Consider the following 22,863-nt stretch of genomic DNA (forward strand, 5'->3'; position numbering starts at 1 on the left):
CGGATAGCATTGCAAAATTCATTTATAAAATCCTCTAAAAGTGCTCTATTCTAACTTGGCCTGGAAAAAAATAAGCATTTATAAATAAATATTCACCAAACTCCTAGAAATATAGGAACTGATCAAATATTTTTTAAGTTAACACGATTTGGATAAAAGTTAAATAAGATTAATATAATATTTTTGGTGTAATAAAACAACTATGTCTTCAAAGTTATCACTATTGAATATAAAACAAACATAAATTCCTATTCTGCTTGAGTTCTAGTCCAATAAGCTAATATTATACTTACTAGACACGTAAAATCTTAAAGCTTATAGATTTGATTCTAATTAAGTTGTCATTCTTATGAAAAACATTATTTTTTATGGTGAAAAGATACACATATATTTAGAGTTAGCCAGCTGGACTCAGTTTAGATGATCCCAATTTTGTTGCAACATCCAAAGCATCACAATCAGGAGCCAGTCCAACATATGCCTTCTTCTCTTTATCAGGACAAATGAGGGTGGTGACCTTGGCCACATCACTGTCATAGAGCTTCTTCACAGCCTGTTTGATCTGGTGCTTCTGGCTTTAACATCCACAATGAACACAAGCGTGTTGTTTTCTTCTATCTTCTTCACCGCCGACTCAGTGGTCAGCGAAAACTTGATGATAGCATAGTGGTCAAGCTGGTTTCTCCTGGGGGTGCTCTTCTGAGGATATTTGGGCTGCCTCTGGAGTCGCAGTGTCTTGGGCTGCCTGAAGATGAGTGACATGCGGATCTTCTTTTTTGCGTGTGGCTGTGGACACCTTTCAACCCTGCCTTCGTGGCCTTTAAAGCCTTCGCTTTGGCTTCGGCTTTAGGAGGAGCAGGAGCTTCCTTCTTCACTTTCGGTGCCATCTTGTGAAAAGCGAAAAACATCATTTCCAAAATAATTTGTTTACAGTAAATCTGCCTAATAGTACTTTCCAAAGTACTTCTGGTAATTTTTAACCTTAAAGTTAAGCTAAGTGAAAGATTTGCATTAAATATCTAGACCATTTATAAATAAGATACAATACTAAAGCATTAATTACTGAACATAAATAATTCAAGTTTATATACTTTTGGCTTCCTATTTTTACAGACAGACTAAAGATATTTTGGCCCGATAATAAACATGTTTTTTTCTGCCACACTGAGGAATTGTATTATGAGGAAACACATCCCTCTAGATGTTGGGAGATGGTATATTCATACATTTTCTAACCTACTATAGAATGCTAATATATGACAGTTTATAACTGTCTACTTCCAGTTTTCTCTGGAAAAGAAAAGATTACTAAGTATTAAAATTATAATCAATATATGTAAATAAAACTACTAGCAATAATAGAATAACTAGAAACAACTCTATGCAAAGCATGCAAGAAAAGTAGGGCATGTTTCGCAAGTACAGTAGGTTGTATTCTTTATAAGGAAAACGATACATAAGATACAAATAAAAAGAGATACCTAACCTTCCCTGTGTTATATTTGTATGGGTAAAATGCTATGTTGTCAGAAATTATATAAAATTCCTGGAGATTTGTCAATGTCCTCCTTATCCATGCTATGTGCCAGTAGAGTAATGACTCATAATTCCAATTATTATTTTAAATGTTGTGCCAGGCGCGGTGGCTCACACCTGTAATCCCAGCACTTTGGGAGGCTGAGGCGGGTGGATCACAAGGTCAGGAGATCCAGACCATCCTGGCTAACCCGGTGAATCCCCATCTCTATTAAAAATACAAAAAATTAGCCGGGAGTGGTGGCAGGCACCTGTAGTCCCAGCTACTCGGGAGGCTGAGGCAGGAGAATGGTGTGAACCCAGGAGACGGAGCTTGCAGTGAGCCAAGATCATGCCACTGCACTCCAGCCTGGGCGAAAGAGCAAGACTCTGTCTCTAAATAAATAAATAAATGTTGTATACCACAGAAAAAATCGAATATCCTTGTCAGTTGTGGTATAATGAACTCTCATCAGATCTTTCATCACAGCCATTTCATACACTTTGTCACTTAGATATTACTTCCCCCGATGCTTTCCTGAAAGCTCCTGCTCAGCTACAGGTCGGAATGTTCGTCTTCAACACAGGGCTCCCTCTGAGACTCACAGAAAAGACTATGACAGGTACTCTGGTTATAGGCTTCTGATGATACTGCTTAAATAACTTTAAGACCGTACACTTGACTCAGTGAAGATCTCCAGAACTCTGGTTGAAAGAAAAAAGAAGCAAAGACAGGGAAGGAAAGAGAAATAAAGTGCGAAAGAAAAAAGAACAGAAAGAGGGAAAGGAAGAAAGGAAGGAAGGAAGAAAAACATAAGGAAGGAGAGAAAGGAAGAAAGGAAGGAAGAAAAGCATAAAGGAGAGAAAGACAAAGAGAAAGAAAGAAAATGGAGACAAATAGTCACAAACATATTTATCTATTTATAAATATGAATATAACATTTTTATACACAAACATAAATGTATGTATTTATATATAACTGCTTATATATCAATATTTACTTATTTATATATGAGCATCTGTATTTGTATATAATAGGTATATGTATTTATTATATACAAATATATTTACTTATACATAAATATAAGTATCTGTATATATATAAATGCATAAATACAAGCACTTACGTCTATATATGAAAGTATAAAAATATCTACATTTCTAAACGTACGTACATACATAGAAACGAAAAAACTAAAAACTACCCTACGATAAGTAAATAGGCCGGGCGCAGTGGCTCACGCCCGTCATCCCAGCATTTTGAGAGGTCAAAGTGGGCGCATCACCTGAGGTCGGGAGTTGGAGACCAGCCTGACCGACATAGTGAAACCCGGTCTCTACTAAAAATACAAAAATTCAGCCAGGCGTGGGGGTGCATCCCTGTAATCCCAGCTACTCAGGAGGCTGAGGCAGGAAAATCGCTGGAACCCGGGAGGCGGAGGTTGCGGTGAGACAAGATCGCGCCATTGCACTCCAGCCTGGGCAACGAGAGCGAAACTCCGTCTCCAAAAAAAAAAAAAAAGGAAAAAATGAAACAAAGAAAGAAGAAAGAAAGAAAGAAAGAGAGAAAGAGAAAGAAAGAAGAAAAGGCAAGGCAAATCTACCTGCTTTCACTACATCTGGGGAGAATCAGGAAAGTCCCCACTAACAAGGCCTAAAGTGGAGCTGCCGTCTGTAAAACCCGAGCAGAAGAGTCCACGCGGGTTAAAGACACGAAGAAAGACAAGGAAACAAAGGATCAAAGAGAAGAACCATCTGGCCCAGCCAGGATCTGTCTCTGAGGTTGTCTGGGCAACCAGGGAGTGGGACGGAGGGAGGGCGGTCCTCCGAGACTCCGTCTCAAAAAATAAATCATGATAATAAAATAAGATTAAGTTACAAAAAAAATTACGCGTAATTCGTAACGCGTTTGATGCCTCAAAAGGCGAGAGGCGTATGTGTATGTCACTGTGGGCTAATATCCAGGGGTAGAGAGAATGATGTGCTACTAATATCCAGGGGTAGAGAGAATGATGTTACTCCTAATATCGTCAAAGTGTCCACCCCGCCTTTGGTATTGTTCATAATATATGGAAGGCAAATATCATATGACTCCCATATGGAAGGGGGAATACACGCCCCAGTGATATTGTTCCCAGTATGCAGTGGAGAAGAGAACGATATTACTCCCAATATCGCAGGAGGTGTACACCCCTCTGTGATCTTCTTCATAAGGTTCAATAGAAAAGGTGATCTTACTGGAAATATCGTAAATACACTGTGCGTCCCCAGCGGCTGCTAACGTGCAGGGAGGGACGGGGGTTGAGTGCGCATCAGCGGGGAGTGTCCACGCCCCTGCGATGTGGCTCCTAATATCCAGGAGGGGGGTGATATTTCTCCCGGCATCGCGGGGGTCGCCCGCCCCCCTGCAATGTGTATCGTAATATCCAGGGAAAGGGGGGGGTGATAGTACTCCCCGCATCGTGGCGGAGCATATCACAGGTCGGGATACTATACACCCCCTAGGATATTGGGAGTAATATCATACTCTTCCCCCCGAATATTAGGAACAATATCATGGAGGGGGTGTTCACCCCCTGCCACACTGTGAGTCATGTCATTTTCTCTACCCTGGACATCAGGAACAATATCACAGGGGTGGTGTCCAACCCCTGCGAAATTGGGAGATATAGCTTCCTCTCCACCTTTGGATATTAGGGACAATATCACAGGGCAGGTCTACACCTTCTGGATTATTGGGATTAATACCGTCCTCTCCCTGCCTGGATATTAGCAATAAGATCACAGAAGGGATGTACACCCAGTGCGATATTTGGAGTAATGTCATCATCTACTCCTGGCTATTAGGAACAACATCACAGGGGGGTGTACATTTTCTGCGATATTGTGAGGAATGTCGCAATATTACATATCACAATTAATATCAATTATTAATTGATATAAATTATCAATATTAATAACTGATAATTTTTAAAATCAATACTTATCATAATGATAATATTCAATAGTTATACTGACGATAACGATAAATTATTAATATTAGTTATTAATAATGCCTGATATTAATAACTGGTACTGATCTTATTCATTAGAAAACAGTAATATTAGCTCCTAATAATTAATATTAATATTAATAATCTGAAAACTTTTTATTAGCAATTATTTCTTAATATTAGTAATTCATATTAATGTTAATAAATGAGTAATAATTAATAATAATATTACTCCTAATACCGCAGTGGGTGTACCCCCACCTGTGATATTGTTCCTAATGTCCAGGGAGGGAGAGAGCATGGTATTACTTTCAATATCGCAATAGGTGTACACCCACCCGCCGATATTGATCTGAATAGAATATCCAGGGGGTGGAGTATGACGTTTCTCCCAGTAGAGCAATGGGTGTACATCCACCCGGTTATATTGCTCCTAATATTCACGGAAGAAGAGAATGCTATTACCGCCAGTGTACACCCCTTCTGTGGTATTGTTCCTAATACCCAGAGGGGGAGAGGGTGATATTACTCCCAATATCGCAGGCTGTGTACACCTACCCTGTAATATTGTTCCTAATAGCCAGGAAGGGAGAGGACGATAAGACTCCCCATACAGCAGGAGGTGTACACCCACCCTGGGATATGATTCCAAACATCTACGGAGAGGAGAGGCTGATATTACTCCCAATATCTCAGGGGGTGTACATTCTGTCTGTGGTATTGTTCTTAATATTCAAAGGCAGAGAGGTTGATATTACTCCCAATATCAAAGAAAGTGTACAAACCCGTGTGATATTGTTCCTACTATCCAGAAGAAGACAAGAAGATATTACCCCCCATATCGCAGGAGGTGTACACCCACTCTGTGATATTTTTCCTAATATGCAGGGCGGGAGAGGATAATATTCTTCTTAATAGCGCAGGGTGTGTACAGCCCCCCTGTGATATTGTCCTTAATATTCCAAGGCGGAGAGGATGATATTACTCCCAATACCACAGAAAGTATACACCACCCCAGTGATATTGTTCCCATGATCCAGGAGAGAAGAGGATGATATGACTTTCAATATCGCATGGGGTGGACACACCCCCGGGATATTGTTCCTAATTTCAACTTGGGAGAGGATGACACTACACCCAATGCCGCTGGCAGTAGAAACATTCCTGTGATATTGTTCTTAATATCCAGGGGAACAGGATGCTATTGCTGCAAATACCGCAGAGGATGTACACCCGTCTGTAATATAGTCAGTAATTTCCAGAGGCGGAGAAGATATTACTGACAATAATGTAAACACACTGTGTGACCACCGTGAATCATAACATCCGGGGGGGGGGGGTGATATTACTCCCTGCATCGAGGGAGGCGCCTGCCCCCTGCGATGTGGATCGTAATATCCAGTAGGGGGGAGACCAAGGAGAGTGGATCACTTGAGCCCAGGAGTTCAAGAACAGCCTGGGCAACATAGCAACACCCCATCTCTATAAAAAAAAATTTTTTAATTAAGTGGGTGTGATGGCACATGCCTGCAGTCCCAGCTACTCCAGAGGCTGAGGCAGGAGGATCGCTTGAGCCCAGAAGGCGGAGGCTGCAGTGAGCCGAGATCACACCACTGCACTCCAGCGTAGATGACAGAGTAAGATTCCGTCTCAAAAAAAAAAAAAAAACAGGGGGCAGGGGTGTAGGGGTGGGCAGTCTATGTTCCCTCTCCTTGAATCTGGACTGGCCTTGTGACCTGCTTTGACCATTGGTCATATTATAGCAGAAGGTCATCAACTAAATTCTTGGGACCTAGCACCATGTGAAGACGCTCAAGCTAGACTTTAAAATGAGAGACCCAGAGGAGAGACAGAAGCTCCACTAAATTCAGAGAACACCTAGACTGATTGACAACAGAGGAAGCAAGGACAGCAAAGGGCACTGCAGAAGCCAAGAGGTGAGAGCACAGCAGGAGGGAGGAGCAGTGAATGGTCAGCCGCAAGTGCCTTTGGAGGCCAAGCCATAGCTTGACCAACATCCCAGGGGGTACAGAGGCACAGGTTACCTGGATGTGCATGGAAGAGTTTCCCTCTTTGAGTGAGCCATAACCCAACAAGAACAAAGCTTTGTGTTGGCCGGGCACAGTGGCTCAGGCCTGTAATCCCAGCACTTTGGGAGGCCAAGGCAGGCAGATCACCTGAGGTCAGGAGTTCGAGACCAGCCTGGCAAACATGATGAAACCCTGTCTCTACTAAAAATCCACGCCAAAAAAATTAGCTGGCCGTGGTGGTGCACGCCTGTAGTCCCAGCTACTCGGGAGGCTGGAGCAGAATTGCTTGAACCTGGGAGGCAGAGATTGCAGTGAACTGAGATTGTGCCACTGCACTCCAGCCTGGGTGACAAGAGCAAGACGCCGTCTCAAAAAAAAAAAAAAAAAAAAAAAAAAATTCAAAAAGCTTCATAGGAATTGTTCAAGTTAGATTTTTCTTTTTTTTCTTTTTTTTTTTTTTTTTTTTTTGAGACGGAGTCTCGCTCTGTCGCCCAGGCTGGAGTGCAGTGGTGCAATCTCGGCTCACTGCAAGCTCCCCCTCCCGGGTTCTTTTTTTCTTTTTTTTTTTGGAGATGGAGTCTTGCTCTGTCGCCCAGGCTGGAGTGCAGCGGCACAATCTCAGCTCACTGCAACCTCCGCCTTCCAAGTTCAAGCAATTCTCGTGCCTCAGCCTGCCGAGTAGCTGGGATTACAGGTGCCCACTACCACGCCCAGCTAATTCTTGTATTTTTTGTAGAGACAGGTTTCACCATGTTGGCCAGGCTGTTCTCGAACTTCTGATCTCAGGTGATCCACCTGCCTCAGCCTCCCAAAGTGCTGGGATTACAGGCGTGAGCCACCGTGCCCCACCCGGCCAGATTTTTCCAAAAGCGTTGCTTTTGTTGAATGACAATCCAATTGAATAAAGAATCTGTCCATTTCTATTATGTTAGTCCAGCAATAGAGCCAACCTGACAATCTTCAGCCATAACCACAGAAGCCAGCATTGCAACTCAGAAGCTAAAGTTCCAAACGTATAACATGATAAAAACATACCTAGATAAGCTTGATTAATTTAGTAAAACATTACCAGTCTCTTGGCCAATACAGCCAACTTCCCAGCAGAGACAGCAAGTCAGGCCTTTAGGCTCCCTGGGTTTGGCCCCGAATCCCCATACCTCAGCCAACGGCCCAGCCTACTGACCCCAGTCTCTGGGTCAGTTCATTTTAGACAACAGGGTTGCCGGGCTGCCACAGAGATCAACAAACAAAATAGTTCACCTGCAAGGAACAGGCCTTCCTTGTGACAACCATGCTATAGGAAAACCAGCCAAGTTGCCGGAACCACAGAGTACAACAAAGTTTGGGTAAAATAGTTGTGGCAAAAATGAAATTCTGGGGCTACATTTCCATCCTGTATGAAATTATTGAACATCCTTGGCCAACACTCCCTGCAGAGATTTGTTTTATGTAAGTTGTAGTTCCAAAATGTGTGGGTTTTTTGTTTGTTTGTTGTTGTTGTTGTTGTTGTTGAGACGGGGTCTCGCTCTGTCGCCAGGCTGGAGTGCAGTGGCGAGATCTCGGCTCACTACAACCACTGCCTCCCGGGTTCAAGCGATTCTCCTGCCTCAACCTCTCGAGTAGCTGGGACTACAGCTGTGCACCACCACACCACGCCAGTCTGATTTTTTCTTTCTTTCTTTTTTTTTTTTTTTTTTTTTGTATTTTAGTAGAGATGGGGTTTCACCGTGTTAGCCAGGATGGTCTCGATCTCCTGACCTCGTGATCTGCCCGCCTCGACCTCCCAAAGTGCTGGGATTACAGGCGTGAGCTGCCATGCCCAGCCTAAAATGTCTGTTTTCTAAATCACTCTTTAAAAGAGTTTTTTAAAAAACTGCTAAAAAAAAGTAAATTTAAATTTAGTAACATGGCATTACAATCCTTGGGAATAAAATTAATTTTATGCTGTTGTCCTGACAAAGCAAAGGAAATGCATCTGAAGTGTCATGGTTTTGTTTTGTTTTGTTTTTTTCTAAAATTGTTCTACTCTTCCAAAGGAAAGGTTTTAGAATGTTTCTCAAAGCATGTCTGTTGGAATGGTGGTCCCATGAGATGCTCCTCTAAAAAAAGAAGGAGGTAAAAGAATTATTTGGCCAAATCTGCTTTGAAATCCTCTCCCTTTTAGATTCATCCTAATATTGGCATAGTAATGCCTCTTTAAAGAACTACAATAAAGAAGCCTGTTTATCTTTGCTTAACACAAAATCCTCAAGTTATTAACCACCCTTTTTTCAAGTAACACCCATAAAAGTCCCTTGTCGCTAGAGGACCTTGGAACCCACTGAAAGAAACATCGCCTTGGTCTCTGGGGGAGGAGAAGTGGGCATAACTCCCTGCTTTCTGACAAATGGTTTTGAAATATTCATCATTTCTCTCAAATGACAAAGGATGAAATATTGTTTCTACTTTTAATTCATTTCCCCTACAATTCTTGTAACATTTGGTTTGTAATAAAGACATTTTAAACAAAAAGATACGTTCAAAACTGGGAACCAGCAGGCAGCAAAAGGTTCCATTCACCAGCCACCTGTGCCTTTGAAGTGGTTGAGTCTGCTCCCAATGTTTTCATAGCCTTTGGAGCGCCCTCCCAGGTACAAGAGCATGTTGTTCAAATTTTCAACCAATTATGTGGCCGTGTCCCTCTCTACCCTGCCTGCACACTGGGAGAAAATGCAAATCCATGAAGAGTGGTATTTAAAGAATTGACAGCCTTGAAAACATTTTGGAATTATTTGATTTCCTCACAAAACTTCATTATTGCTAAATCCAAAAGACGAGCCTGACAATATCTGTAAGTCTACCAACTGTCCTCTTTAAACTTTGCTGTTAACACTTCCCTAAATCTTCTGTTCACGCCAGCAGCATATTATATGACCAACTCCAATGTGCCTCCATTAGATTCTGGGACATTTCTGGGAGTTCATACATTTTTGTTTGAGAAAGTTAAGGAGCTATCATACATTTGCAGTTCCCCCCCTCCTCCCCACTCTATGATCAAAGGAAAAACTTAAGGGGCAGTGCCACTTGTTCAATAACATATTTCTCCATGGTCCTCCAAGTGCAGTGCAAAACAGCAGAAATCCCCATCCTAACGGAGTTGGCATTTGAGCAGATGGCTCGGGCAGGGAAGTTCCCAGCTAATATAGTGGCTCTTATCATGCAAACCGGTCCAAGCAGACACATCCACCTTGAGCCAGATTTATCTGCAAGGAATGGGTTCAAAGCCATGAAAAGAGGAGAGTTCACACAGACTCAACTTCAACAAAGAGTAGCTCTCATAGGGGTGAATGGGTTTAGGTTGCTCAAGAAGAGAGAGATTCCAAAGATGGAGCTTGAGATAAAGCCCCCAGGAGCTCCCCCCGCAGAAAGAGCAGAGGCTCAGGCTGAGGACAGCTCCCTGAATGGCCACCTGAAACCTGAAACCCGTGATGGGAACGCAGAGGGGACCGTGGAGCAAAAACACCAGGGAACTCTATATGGTGGAAAGGAGATAGCCAGATGTGGTGGCGCACACCTGTAGTCCCAGCTACTGGGGAGGCTGAGATAGGAGGATCACTTGAGCCCAGGAATTTGAGACTAGAATGAGCCATGATTGCGCCACTGCAATCCAGCCTGGCAAAAGAGTGATACCCTGTTTTCATAAGAAAAAAATAAAATAAATAAAAACAAGAAAGGAGAGAGTTGGTTAAGCTTCATCACCTTTGTGGGTTTGGAACCGTTACTTGATCCTTCACTAAAGTACTTCTTGGGAGTCCAGTGAGGTTCAGTGTGTATTGGGAGGATGGTGAGGACGGCAGCCAGGCATGGGACCTGTATACAAGAAGAAGCTGCCCCACTCTCTGGCCATCTATGGATTTCCAGCCAACAAGCATTTCCAGCCATCTATGGATTTCCAATAACTGAGAACTCATGAGACCAACTGCCCAGTCTTTCCTCTCTGCCAGAGCATGAAGAGGCCTCTGTCATTTCAGGTTGACTGATGCTCTGGTTCGAGTAGAGCACACTCTTCAGTGGCTTCCTGAGAGAATGTGCAAGACAAGTCCATTTTCTGGCTCTCCATGGAAGACCCACTTCACCTGCAGCCTCTCTGTGTTCTCATCGGTGCTCCCTTGCTCACTCACTGCAGCTCCCTGGGCCTCCCCACGGTTCCCCGACCACAGCAGGCGCACTCCTTCCTCTGGGTCTCAGCACTTGTTCCGTGGCCTGGAGTGCCTTCCCCCCGCCCCCTCCCCACTCTCTCTATTGCCCATTCTCATTCAGGTCTTCGCTCAAATAACACTTTCTTGGCCAGGCGCAGTGGCTCACACCTGTAATCCCAACACTTTGGGAGGCCGAGGCAGGTGGGTCACTTGAGTTCAGGAGTTCGAGACCAGCCTGACTCAGCCTGACCAACATGGTGAAACTCCGTCTCTACCAAAAATATAAAAAATTAGCCAGGTGTGGTGGTCGCGCGCCTGTAATCCCAGCTACTCAGGAGGCTGAGGAAGGAGAATCGCTTGAACCCGGGAGGTGGAGGTTGTAGTGAGCCAAGATCACACCATCACACTCCAGCCTTGGCAACATAGCAATTCTCTGTCTCAAAAATAAATAAATAAATAAACAAACAAACAACACCTTCTTGGTGACACTTTCCCTGATGATTCCATTTAAAATTTCAGCCTTTCCCCTGCTCTCTCCATGCACCCTCCCTGCTTTGCTTTGCTCCATAAGTTGAACTGTGTCCCCCTCAAAAAAGACGTGCTAAAGTTCTAACCCTGAGTACTTCAGGATGTGACCTTATTTGGAAGTAGGATCATTGCAGATGTAATTAGTTAAATGAAGATGAGGTCATACTGGACTGGGGTGGGCCCCCAAATCCAAAAGGACTGGTGTCTTCATAAGAAATTTGGAGACAGAGACGCGGGAAGAACACCATGTGATGGGACAGAGCTGGGCTGTGCAGCTGCAAGCCAAGGGACACCAGATATTGCCGGCCACCACCACCAGTCACCACCGGAAGCAAGGCGGAGGCAAGGACGGATCCTCCTGCAGGTTTTTGTTTTGTTTTGTTTTGTTTTGTTTTGTTTTGTTTTTTTGAAGGTGGGGGTCTTGCTCTGTTGCCCAGGTTGGAGTGCATGGCACAATCATGGCTCACTGCAGCCTCAACCTTCCAGGTTCAAGTGAGTCTCTTGTCTCAGCCTCCAGAGTAGCTGGCATGCACCACCATGCCCGGCTAATTTTTTAATATTTTTGTAGAGATGGGGGAGGTGGGTCTCACTATGTTTCCCAGGCTGGTCTTCAACTCCTGGACTCAAGTGATCCTCCTACCTCAACCTCCCAAAGTGCTGGGATTATGGGTGTGAGCCACCCCACCCGACCCTCCTACAGGTTTCAGAGGGAGCATGGCCCTGCCAGCACCTGAATTTCCTACTTCTGGCCTCCAGAACTATCAGAGAATAAATGTCTGCTGTGTCAAGCCACCCAGCTTGTGGTATTTGTTATGGCAGCCCCAGGAGCTAATACACCATCTGACAGGCTCTGTTTCTAAATTGTGTACTTTATCATCTGTCTCACCTCACAAGAAAGCAGGCAGCACAGGGGCAGGGAATTCCACCGGTTTTGTTCCCTTGGTGCATGGAGCAGTGCCTGGCACACAGTACAAGCTTTACAAGCAGTGGCGGCTGGATGAATGAGGGGTGAATGGTTGGAGCCTAGCACTCCTCCACGGCCACTGAAGACTCGGTGCCCGGCAGACGAGTGGGCACAGCATCCTCAAAGGCCCAGAAGACTGGAGATGGTGGAGCACGTGAGGGACAGTAGTGAGAGATACAGGAGCAGGGAATCAAGAGGGCAGCAGTCTGGGGGGGCCACAGGAAGATGCCATCCTATGAGCAGTGGACACCACATTGAGGAAGTATGAAACAGGGACCAGACAGTATGGCCCGACAGAACGCTCCTCTGCTAAAGACGACTCTGACAACAGTGTGGAGGATGGGTGGGCTGAGAAGCCCCAAGGGACACGGGGACCAGGTGCAAGGCGAGGTGGCGGCCGGGGACATGAAACGAAGCTTTCCATCAGGCAGAAGGGACCATATTTGGTGACTCACTGGCCGTGGAGGGGAATCGGGGACAGCTGCTGGGGTGGAGAAACCATCCTCTAAGACGTAGAACCTGCCAGGGAGACGGCTCCCGAGGGAAGAACCTGGCTGTGGGTATGCTCTGGCACCTTCCACAGTCCTTCCCCGTCCGCACTAGCTTCTTGGTGTCCCTTCAGACACACCAGGCTCATTGCCACCCCAGGAGCTTCCCGCCCCTCTAGCAGGAACACTGTGCCCCAGATCTTCCCTGGCTGAAGTCACCTCACAGGTCAGGTCTCAGCTCAAGTGTCACCTCCTTGGAGAGGCTCTCCCTGGCCACCTTCACGAAAGTCCCCCACAGGTCTCCATCCCGTCACCCTGCTGTCTTTCCATTGCAGCACAATCACTCTTTGCAGGCACCTCATGCATTTGCTTACAGGTACACTGAAGGGCCCTTCCCACCAGCAAGTGCGCAGCTGCTCAATAAATCTCTGTAGAATGGGTGGGCAGATTAACATGGCATTCAGGGGCCAGGTTAGGCTGGGGCTGCTGATTTCAGGGCCATAGGCCGAGAGATGGCGATTTGCATCCGGGGAAGGGCAGGGGGCCCATGGAAAGATCTAGGAGAGAGCCCAGAGGAACTTGGTGTTGGGACAGGAAAGAGGAAACCCCGGTACAAGACTCTCAAGGAGAGACGGGAGATGCCCTAAGGGCAGGCCTAGGAGCTGAGGGAGCCTGGATTCAACCCAGCAGGCGCTCCAGAGCCCCAGTGCCCAGACACTAAGGTGCCCTTCACCTCTGAGTGTTGCCAAGTGGGCATGATCACTACCTCATTTTCCTAAGGATGGAGAGGATTTAACTCACACAGCAAGTGGCAGACTCAGGGGGAAGCCCCAGCAGTGTTCTTCTGGAGTCCACAGTCTCATCCTTTCCTGTTGATGGCACCGAGCTTCTTCAGGAATTGCCATAGGAGCAGGAGGAGATCTGTGAGAAGGGGTCGGCCACAGCAGATGTGGCCAGGAGAGCAGCCTCTGGAGCAACCACCCAGGGGATCTGACGACCTGGCCGTCAGCTCAGCTGGGTGGAGGCCAGGCTGGAGGCCAGGCTGAAGAGGATGGAGACATAAACAGGAGGCAAGGAAGTGGGGACGGCAAGCGTGGGTAACTCTTTGGAGAAGTTTGGCTGTAAAGACAAGTGAGACATAGGATAGTAACCGGAGGCGGCAGTGGGTGCAAAGAGCGCTATTTTAAGGTGGCAGAAACCGGAGTATGCTTGGACGTGACAGCCAGCAGAGGAGCAACTGAAGAATCGAGTTAAGGAGGAAGTGGGGTGGAGGGACTGCAGAGGCGGAGGCCCGGCCCTCCTCTGGCCACTTATTTTCCATGGGAAGTAGGAGGAGGAGAGGACACCTGAGCAGAGTTGGGAGGTGGGAGGGTCAGGTTGGAAAGAGCAGGGAAGGCTTGCAGTAATGCAGCAGGAGAGAGAGCTGGCTGCAGCGAGGGCCGGGCAGTGGGACCCCGTGACCATTCTCAGTGCCATCAGTCTACTCAAGGGTGTGATGTTCTTCGGGGGCACCCAGCAGCCTGGGTAAAAGTTCAAAGGACAGAGAGTTGAAGTCATCCAGGGATGAGGTTTCACCGGGATGGTTCTGTGGATGGAGTGAAGTTAGGACATGGGCAAGACAGTGACTGAGGTAATGAGCCAGGCAATCTACACTGGAAGTGGGGCAGCCAGGAACAGGCTGAGGGTCAGGGAGGAAGCAGAGGTAAAAGAGGTCAAGGGACCAGAGTGACAATGTCGGAGTGAGCAGATTGAAAGAATAGAAGTCATGGCCATAAAGCACAGCCTCTCAAGGAGGGATCCCGGAGGGGCTGCAGCTCTGAGCCGGGGCAGGTGGACACCCAGAGGAGCCGTGGGTGTGGGCGTGCGGCTGCAGCCTCAGCCTCATGGCAGGACTCACAGAAGCCTCATGAAAGTCAGCTGTGGCTGGGAAGGGCAGACCAGCAGCTATGGAGCAGGATGAGGATCCTTTTTGCGTGTTTGTTTTATTTTTTTTATTGTCTTTTTATGCCTAGGTGAGACATGTGCCTGGGAAGGCATTCATACAGCATGAAGGAGTATATTCTAGTAAGTCTGTTCTTCACCCTGCAGTGGGCTCACAGACCAGAGGCAACCACACCACCATCTTCCTCTGTGTGGAGCTTTTTTTGGAGCCTGAGGGGTAGTGGTGGGAGCAGCTCAGATGGGCAGAAGCCTTCCCCACTTCTTCCTTCCAAGGTCCCAGGCTGCAGGTCCCCTCTCAGCACCCCAGAACTGCTCAGGGTATGGAGGCTCCCGGCCAACCCCTCAGTTTCCCAAATCCTCTCTTCCTCAACTGCCAAAAGAGCCCACTCCTCAGGCTCCCTCCCCCAACCCTGAGCGCTCCTTGTCTGCCCCTGCCTTTAAGTGGTGGTCCAACAGGGCTGCGTCCTGCATCCCCTGCCTTCTCGCCTCATTCTGATGCATTCCTGCAGCATTACTTTCCACCTCCAGCAGCATCAGGGCTGAGAACTCTCTCTCCTGAACTCCAGTCCTATATACTCATTGTCCACCTGACAGCTCGCCTCCAACTCAAGGGGCCACAGCTGAGCTCATCAGCTGCCCGTCTGCCCATGGCCCCATCAGCAGGGGACATGAGTTATCTCATGGCCACCCAGCACCTGTTCACCCCAGGACTGAACAGGCGCAGATTTGGTGCACAGACAGCCCTCTGCTTTGGACCCTGTGGTCTGTGGTGTTCCCTCCACCTCTACCCCAAACCAAGTACAGCAGGTTACCAAAATCTAGAACATTCCATACTCTCAGCGTAGTACTGTTTCAGGGTTAGCACAGAGTCAAACAGGCCAATAGCAGCAAGCCCCAGGGTTTGGCCCGAGTGACATGGGAGAAGACCTCCCTCTTCCCTGATAGGTTTGAACCTGAGAGGCTTAAAGCCAATGTCCTGCCTCACGTGAAGGCCGGGAACGCACACCATCAACACTCACAGTGCATTTTCTTGGCATGAGGTATGTGCCAAGCACCCTACATGTACGGATCTCACTTCATCCTAATAAAACATGGCACGAGGTAGGCTCCATTTTTCCCCACCCTAAAGAGGAGGGAACTGAGCCACAGAGAGGTTCAGGGCCTTATCAGGCCATGCAGCCAATAACTACGGTGCCAGAATTCGAATCCAGACCACGTGATTCCAGAGTCCTTTCTCTCAACCACCAGGCTCTACTGCCAGAAGCCGACACAGGCAAGCAGAGCTACGAGAGGAGGGGAAACTGAGGCCTGCAACCACCATGGAGCCCTGAATCACGCTGGGCCTGCGGCCAGAACCACCCCTAGACTTTTCAGTTACATGGGACAATGAGCTCCCTTCTGCCTGAGCCAAATATAGTTTGGGTTTTCTATAAATTCAGACCAAAAAAGTTCTAACTGATAACACATCCTCTCAGTGGGTGGCACCACCGCACACACAGTATTCAGGCTGGAAACCAGAACATCGTCCTCCCCTCCTCCCTCTCCCTCATCCCTCACATCCAACCAGTGACCAAAGCTGGTGTCCCAGCCCTGGCGCTCTTCTTACCCCTGGTCCAGGCGACTATCATTTTTGTTGGGTTTTGACAACAGCCTCCTTGGCTCCTCTCTACTTCCAGCCTGCTATCCCCACCACAGACTTACCCCCAATTTCTTTAAGATCCAGATCTTAACATGTCACTTCCCGCATGAAACCTTCCAGACACCTTGCTGCTCCTGGGGTTAGCTCCAACTCCTGCCCAGGCTGGCCCTACCCACCACCCTGGTCACACCTCCCTCACCCGCCCTGCCCCAGCCCCCCTGCTTCCGAAGCTCACTGCTTCACACCTCCAAATCTCTGCCTGAAATGCTCTTGCCCTCTTCTTGCCAGGTAAATGCCCAGTGGTGATGCCACTTCCTCTGTGAGTTGTGCTTTGCTAATCCCAGCAGAGCTCTCACTCTCTGCCCTCGGCTCTTTCACTCTGGGCTCTTTTCATTGTCTACTTTAACTTCAGTTCTGTGAGCACCACTCTTTACTAGAATGTGAGCTCTTCAGGGGCAGGGGCTCTGTCTTGGTTTTTTTGTGTGTTTTTTGTTTTGTTTTGTTTTTTTGTGGTTGATGTTGTTGTTGTTTTGAGATGGAGTCTTGCTTTGTCACCCAGGCTGGAGTGTAGTGGCACGATCTCGGCTCACTGCAACCTGCGCCTCCTGGATTCAAGCAATCCTCCCCATTATAGGCAGGCACCACCACACCCAGCTAATTTTTGTATTTTTAGTAGAGACAGAGTTTCACCATGTTGGCCAGGCTGGTCTGAAACTCCTGACCTCGTGATCCACCTGCCTTGGCCTCCCAAAGTGCTGGCATTACAGGCGTGAGCCACTGCACCCAGCCCTGTCTTGTTTATCTTCTCATCCCCACGTCCCAGAGTATGCCTGGCACAGAGCGGTCACTCAGTAAATACTCATGGAAAAGAGAATAAAATGAGTGTTCCCAGGAATAGAGGGCTGGTTCTGTACCTCTTCTCTCCTCTCCTCCTCTCTTCTTTCCTGTCTTCTTCTCTTCTGTCCTCTCCTCTTCTCTTCTTCTCCTCTCTAGGAATGGTCAGGTTCAGGGAAAATAATGATGCCACAGGATGATTACTATGCAGAAAGACTTTTTTCAATAAATAAGCATGTTACCTATTTGATCAATGACAAACCTATGATATTGTCACCTACATTTTATAAACTAGGAGACTGAGGTTTAGGAAGGTTTTGCAATCTAGAATTCCATGCACATGCTCACGATACCCACTCTCATCTCAAAGCTGAGGCTCAGGCTGGACTCTGATGAGACAGACCCCAACAGTGACTGGTTGAATGAAGCAGTGCTCTTACCCACACTGGCCACAGGGGGGCAGCCGAGTGCTGGCGTGAGGGTGGCTTTCTGGCCCACTTCACACCTACCCTCGGAAGATGTGGATCTGAGGGTGCAAGGGGAAAAGTCACCACTGAGGAGAGGCCAGGGGACAGGGGCTGGAGTTGCTATATCTGCTAGAAACAGGTAAAACTGGAGAGGAGTCGGGGAACAAACCACTAATTCCTAGAGTCAAGCGCTGGAGACATAGATCGTAGACCTGAAGCTTGCATCACCAGCATATTTAATAACAGGCCACAGAAAGCGATGCAGCATTCCTGGATTGCAGGGGTGCCGCAGGCCTGCAAATGGGAGGCACTGACTTGCAGCAGGGGCCGGTCACTGTCAGATCATTGCTGCCTCACACGAGACAGGACAGGCGCTGCACTCATGTCTTCAGAGGCCAGAAGGCAGGGGGCACAGCCAGCACCTGCTGCACCAGGCATCCAGGATGTGTGGCCACTTCAGTGCCCAGGACATGCAGCAGGCCTCAAACGGGCTGGGAGTGCAGGTCTCCCAGGTCCAGGCCCACACTGAGCACTTCCGGAGGTCCAGTGGAGCAGTTCAGAGGCAGCAGCTGGGTGCAAGGATCCCAGGTTGAGGTCTCACCACAAGCCAGGTATCTCCCAGTCTGTCATCTGCAGCAAGAATGGGCTGAAGGTGGCAGGGGATCCCCAGAGCGGCAGCAGGAGAGCAGGCTCTCTGGTTGGCAGATGAGGTGGGGCTCAGGAATCTGTAGAGAGAGCCACCACCGTCTTTGCTGGAGAGGGAGCTGCACTATGTGGAGACTGAGGAATGGACTCCATAAACCTCTCACAGGCTTTCCCAGCTTAGGGAAAATCTCAGGGGCTGGAGGAAGGTTAGGGCAAGTTCTGAACCCATCAGCCACCCCAGCCCTTCCCCTATGGACGGTGCAGACTAAGTGAGCTGGCTAGGAGTTCGGGTGCCTGGCTTCTCTCCCTGGCACTCAGACCTGCACCCATCCCCCACATCTCACTCCCAGCTGGAGCCTGATGGGGTAACAGCAGCACCCACTTCCCAGTTTTCCACATTCTTTCCTGCCCACTCAGCCTGACAGCCTTGACCAGGGTCAGAGTTCCACAGCAAACATCTCGGTCCCTTCCCACAGGAACACCGAGGTCCCTGGCACACCCCACGCCCTGCCCTCCAAGCACTGGACTCAGGAACAGCAACGGGAGGAAGTTGGATGAAGAAAGCCTTTGCCCCCACCTCTGCACCCCCGCCCCAGCCCTGTCCTGGGTGTGAGCAGACACCATGATGCTGGGGGCACAGCCCTTCCTGGCACCAAATCACTCTACACCCTCACACCACAGGAACTTGAGCCCAAAGGCCAAACGGAAAGTCATCAGCCTTCGGCCCTGATCCCTCGGCTCTGACCGCTTGGATTTTTTTCCACGGATGTTTATTCCAGCTGACCCTCTAAGCCCAACCCCCCTCAGGTTCAGGCCAGGAAAGCTGAGCCCAGCTGGCTGAGGAGCTGCTGCCGGCATCTGGAAGACTGCTCCCCACAGCAAGAAGGTAGGCAGGGCCCCGGGGAAGCAGGATGGGAAGGGGGCAGTGACGCAGGATGGGAAGGGGGCAGTGACACAGGGGTTTGGGGGTCCATCCCTGATTCACAAATGTATGAAAAGAGGCCGCGTTTTGCACCAGCATCTCAAAGAGTGATGAGAAAGCAGGGAAGGTAAGAAGACAGAGCAAGAGGGGCCCCCAAGTGCCAGAAGGGGGCCTGAACTTGGAATCAGGGCCCAGGGTCTGCTTTCAGCTCTGTTATTCATGTGAGCATGTCACTTACTGTTCTCCCACGTGTAAAAGGAAGGGGTTCCCAGTGATCTGGAGACCGTCTCTCCCAGCTGGGAAAGGATAGGAGAGTATGGGGCCAGAGGGTGACAGGCAAGGCAGCTGGGTGAAACCGGGTACAATCAAGAGAGGAAGTTCCCACCCTCTCTCCCAGCAAAGGGAGGGGGGAATGTCCCCTGGGCCCAGCCCCCTGCCTGTGCCAGGTGCAGTAACAGACACACCACGCACACCCCTCAGGGCCCTGAACAACCCTCCCTCCTAGGGGGTGGAGTGAGGGGGTGGGGGGCCCTGAGGTGAGAAGTCCCTGGCTCAGCAAGGCCAGTGTGGCGCCGCTGCCCAGGATTAGTGCCAAATCCTAGGCTGCTGGGCAGGGATCACACGTCGTCGTTAGCTTCGCAGCTGCTTAGCTGCACCTGCCCACATCCTCCTGCTGCCCCTCACAAACACCCAGCCTGACTCCTTTCTCAGTTGGAAACTGGGACCCTGCCCTACCCCAGATAAGCAGGGGAGGGGCTCCAGAATCGGGGGGGGGGGGCAAGAGAGGCCAAAGTCACCCCTGACAAACAAACACTCCCACCCACAGAAACCCCCAGGGGCTCCTAGGTGCAAAGCTGAACAGAGGGAAGGAACAGAGAAGGCCTCTCCAGCCCCTGTGGCTCTGTCCCAGGTGGCTTTCGCCTGTAGTTACCTTGTCCTCGGGCCATCCAGGCCCTTCCCTCCAGATGGCTCCTGTCCTTGGAGAGACAGAGCAAGACACCCAGACAGAGCCCCCACAGCTGGAAATCCTCAGCCCCACTTCCTGGAGCAGTGCTTCTGAGGTCCCCCAGCTGCCAGGAACCCTGCCATCCACACCCCCCAACACACACCACACAAAGCTCCTTGCTCTGGGCTACACCTACTCCCCCACCCCTCACCACCTCCTCCCCACGACCTGAGCAGGGTCCAGGGAAGGGCCTTGCACACACCTCCCCATTCCCCTGGGCCACCCAGGCCCCTGGATCTGCCCTCAAACATGACCACACTCCCCTCCCTGTCTCAAGAGGGAGGCCAGGCAAGGAATCTCCCTCAAGCCCCCTCCCAGGGAAAAGGCTTCAGGAAGCTGAGGTCAAAGGCTGGCACTGTCTGCCTGTCTCCTCAGCCCCGTGGAGTGGGCAGTGCTGGGGCCCGCAGAGTTGGGCCTAGGACCTATAGGGGCTGGGGCAGATGCAGACCGTGGAGGTGAGGGTGGGGGCTAGGGAAGAAGCCCCCAAAGCACACTGTGGCCTCCAGACTTCCTCCTCTGTCATCCTCTTGCCTCCACAACCACCCCACAGTTAACACAGCAGCCTCTGTTCCTAGAAAAAGAACATAAGGCTGGAACACTTAAGATGGGAGGAGAGGGCCAGAGCTGCAGGAGACACAATCCGGGGCGGGGCGGCCTCCTCCTGATCCCGCACACCTGGGTGGGCTGCAGCCCCACCGGCCGTGGACTTACAGAGCTGGGAACCCGAATCGCTGAAGAGCCCATTCTCCAAAGACAGGTGCCTTGCCGCGCCCCAAGAAGCCTCCTCAGTAAGGAAGCTACTGTAGCCCCCCGAACCCCCGCGCCCACACTCCCGCTACCCTCCCTCTCACCTGTGTGGGGCGAGCCGCTTCCGGTAAGGGGTCGGGACCGCAGCAGCCGTCGAGCATGCTCCGGACCGCTCGGAGTCAGGGGCCGCCTGGAGGCCGCGACCACTGAGCGCAGCCGGGCGCCTAGGAGTCGTCGTCGCCGTCCTCTCCGCTAGCACTGCCGGGCTCCGGCTCGCGGGACGCGCGCTGCTCGCGGGTCAGCAGCGCTGTCAGGCCCTGGGCGCGGAGGAGGAGGCCGCCGCCCAGGAACAGGACCCCGCAAAGCACCAGCAGGGACAGCACGCCGAGCACCGCCGCCTGCACCGCGCGCGGCCCCTCGGGGGGCTCCGGCGGCGACCCCGACTGGTTACAGCACGAGCTCAGCCAGGCGGCCTGAGCCGCAGCGCCCGCCTGAGAGCCGTTCATGCTCCAGCGCCGGCTGCCCAGATGTGGCCGGATCGCCAGATGTGCTGCAGCCCCGACTGGCGGGCGGGCCGGCGGCTGCGTCGGGGAGGGAACCAAGGGGCGGACCCCAGGCGCCCTACGCCCCTACCCCTTGAGCAGAGCGCTCGGGCACTTCCTAGACAAAGAGCTCCAGCCGTTGTGGCTACGGCCCTTTCTCCACAGGCCCGGACGTATTTCTTCTCATCCCTAGGGCCCACAGGCACCCCCATGCGAGTCCAGTCAGCCAAAACCAGGAGCCCTGTCCCCAGGAGTCCCTCCCCTTCGCAAAGTGGGCCAAGAGGTACACCTGGGCAGAGCCCTGAGAAGATCCTCACACCCCATCTCAGCTGCAGGCTGGGGTGCTGCCCCTCTGAGCAAGACACAAGACAGAGGTGATTGTCCCCATTCTTGGGCTTTTTGTCCCTAGACCAAAATTCTATGCTGCTAGGTGGCCCAGGTGGCTGCTGAGCCAGGAGGCACACGGGCAGCCATAAGGGTAAGTCCCACCCTTCCTCGTCCATCATCCCCTGCAGAAGCCTCCTGGGGCTGGACAAGCAGGCCAATGCCTCCTGCACACTCCACAGCAGGGAGACATTCGGGTACAGCAGAGCAGAGCAGAGCATGGGGAATTCAAGGCCCACCCCCACTCCTTTTCTCAGGCCCCATAGGCCAAGGAGAGTCACATTTACAGACCAATGGGAGAGCAGAGATTTGATCCACCAGGACTCCAGTCCTGACCCTGGATAAATCAGTCCCCCACTTCAGAAAATCGCAATGCCAGAAGGGAGGGGAATGTTACTGTCCCCTCTACTAGGGTAGCCCATTGCCAGCTAGGTGTCCCACAGCCAAGCCAGGGTGAGAGAGTGGAGCAGAGTCCAGCTGCAGAAAAGCAGAAAGACTGGAAAAGTGGACAGAGAAGCAAGACCCTCCTGCCAGGTCTACCAAAAAATTCTGTAGGAAGCCTTGAGTCCTCTTCTAAAAAATAAAGTCACTGCCAGCCAACCACCTGTACTAGTCCCCTCAGAAGGGATTACAGTAGCTGATGGCTGTCTGGTAGGAAAACAGGAAGAGTCCCCAGACTGCAGCAGGTCAAGTCGGGGGTCACACGCTATCAAGGACTTTTTAGAAATTGGCCTTCTTCAACTATAAACCCCCTTCCTGAGTCCTCCAACTCTCTGATGCCCCAGAGATCAACAGTAGAAACATCACGTGGCCAAGGGTGACTCAGAATGGGAAAAGCGCATCCCAAGTGCAAACACTTCCTGGTCATCCCGACTACCTACCCTGCTCCAGGACCATGGACAAGACCCCCTACTCCCACCCCATTTCTCCCTCAGCATCCCTCCCTACACACAATTCATTTAGTCTGGTTAGAACTGGCCCAGAAGCAGCCAAAAAGTATTGTAAAACATGGACTGTATTGATGAGAGCATAGCACACA

The 22,863-nt window shown here is 50.0% G+C and overlaps 1 protein-coding gene and 1 pseudogene across 2 annotated transcripts; both read right to left on the minus strand.

Annotated features, from left to right (window-relative positions):
- Positions 1-189: 189 nt before the first annotated feature.
- LOC129491757 (large ribosomal subunit protein uL23-like) lies at positions 190-912 on the minus strand (annotated as a pseudogene).
- SMIM41 (small integral membrane protein 41) lies at positions 837-22,189 on the minus strand. 2 transcript variants are annotated; one of them, XM_055296262.2, is made up of 3 exons: positions 21,003-22,189; positions 17,192-17,266; positions 837-887 (listed from the first exon to the last, which is right to left on the minus strand). In XM_055296262.2, the coding sequence occupies exon 1, from the start codon at positions 21,402-21,404 to the stop codon at positions 21,123-21,125; it is 282 nt and encodes a 93-aa protein (XP_055152237.1). In that variant the 5' UTR covers positions 21,405-22,189; the 3' UTR covers positions 837-887; positions 17,192-17,266; positions 21,003-21,122. The 2 variants fall into 2 exon arrangements, with proteins under 2 accessions (XP_055152237.1, XP_055152236.1); XM_055296261.2 differs by lacking the exons at positions 837-887; positions 17,192-17,266 and adding an exon at positions 17,476-18,303.
- Positions 22,190-22,863: the final 674 nt, after the last annotated feature.

This window comes from Symphalangus syndactylus, chromosome 10, assembly GCF_028878055.3.
Source record: "Symphalangus syndactylus isolate Jambi chromosome 10, NHGRI_mSymSyn1-v2.1_pri, whole genome shotgun sequence".
NCBI lineage: Eukaryota > Metazoa > Chordata > Mammalia > Primates > Hylobatidae > Symphalangus > Symphalangus syndactylus.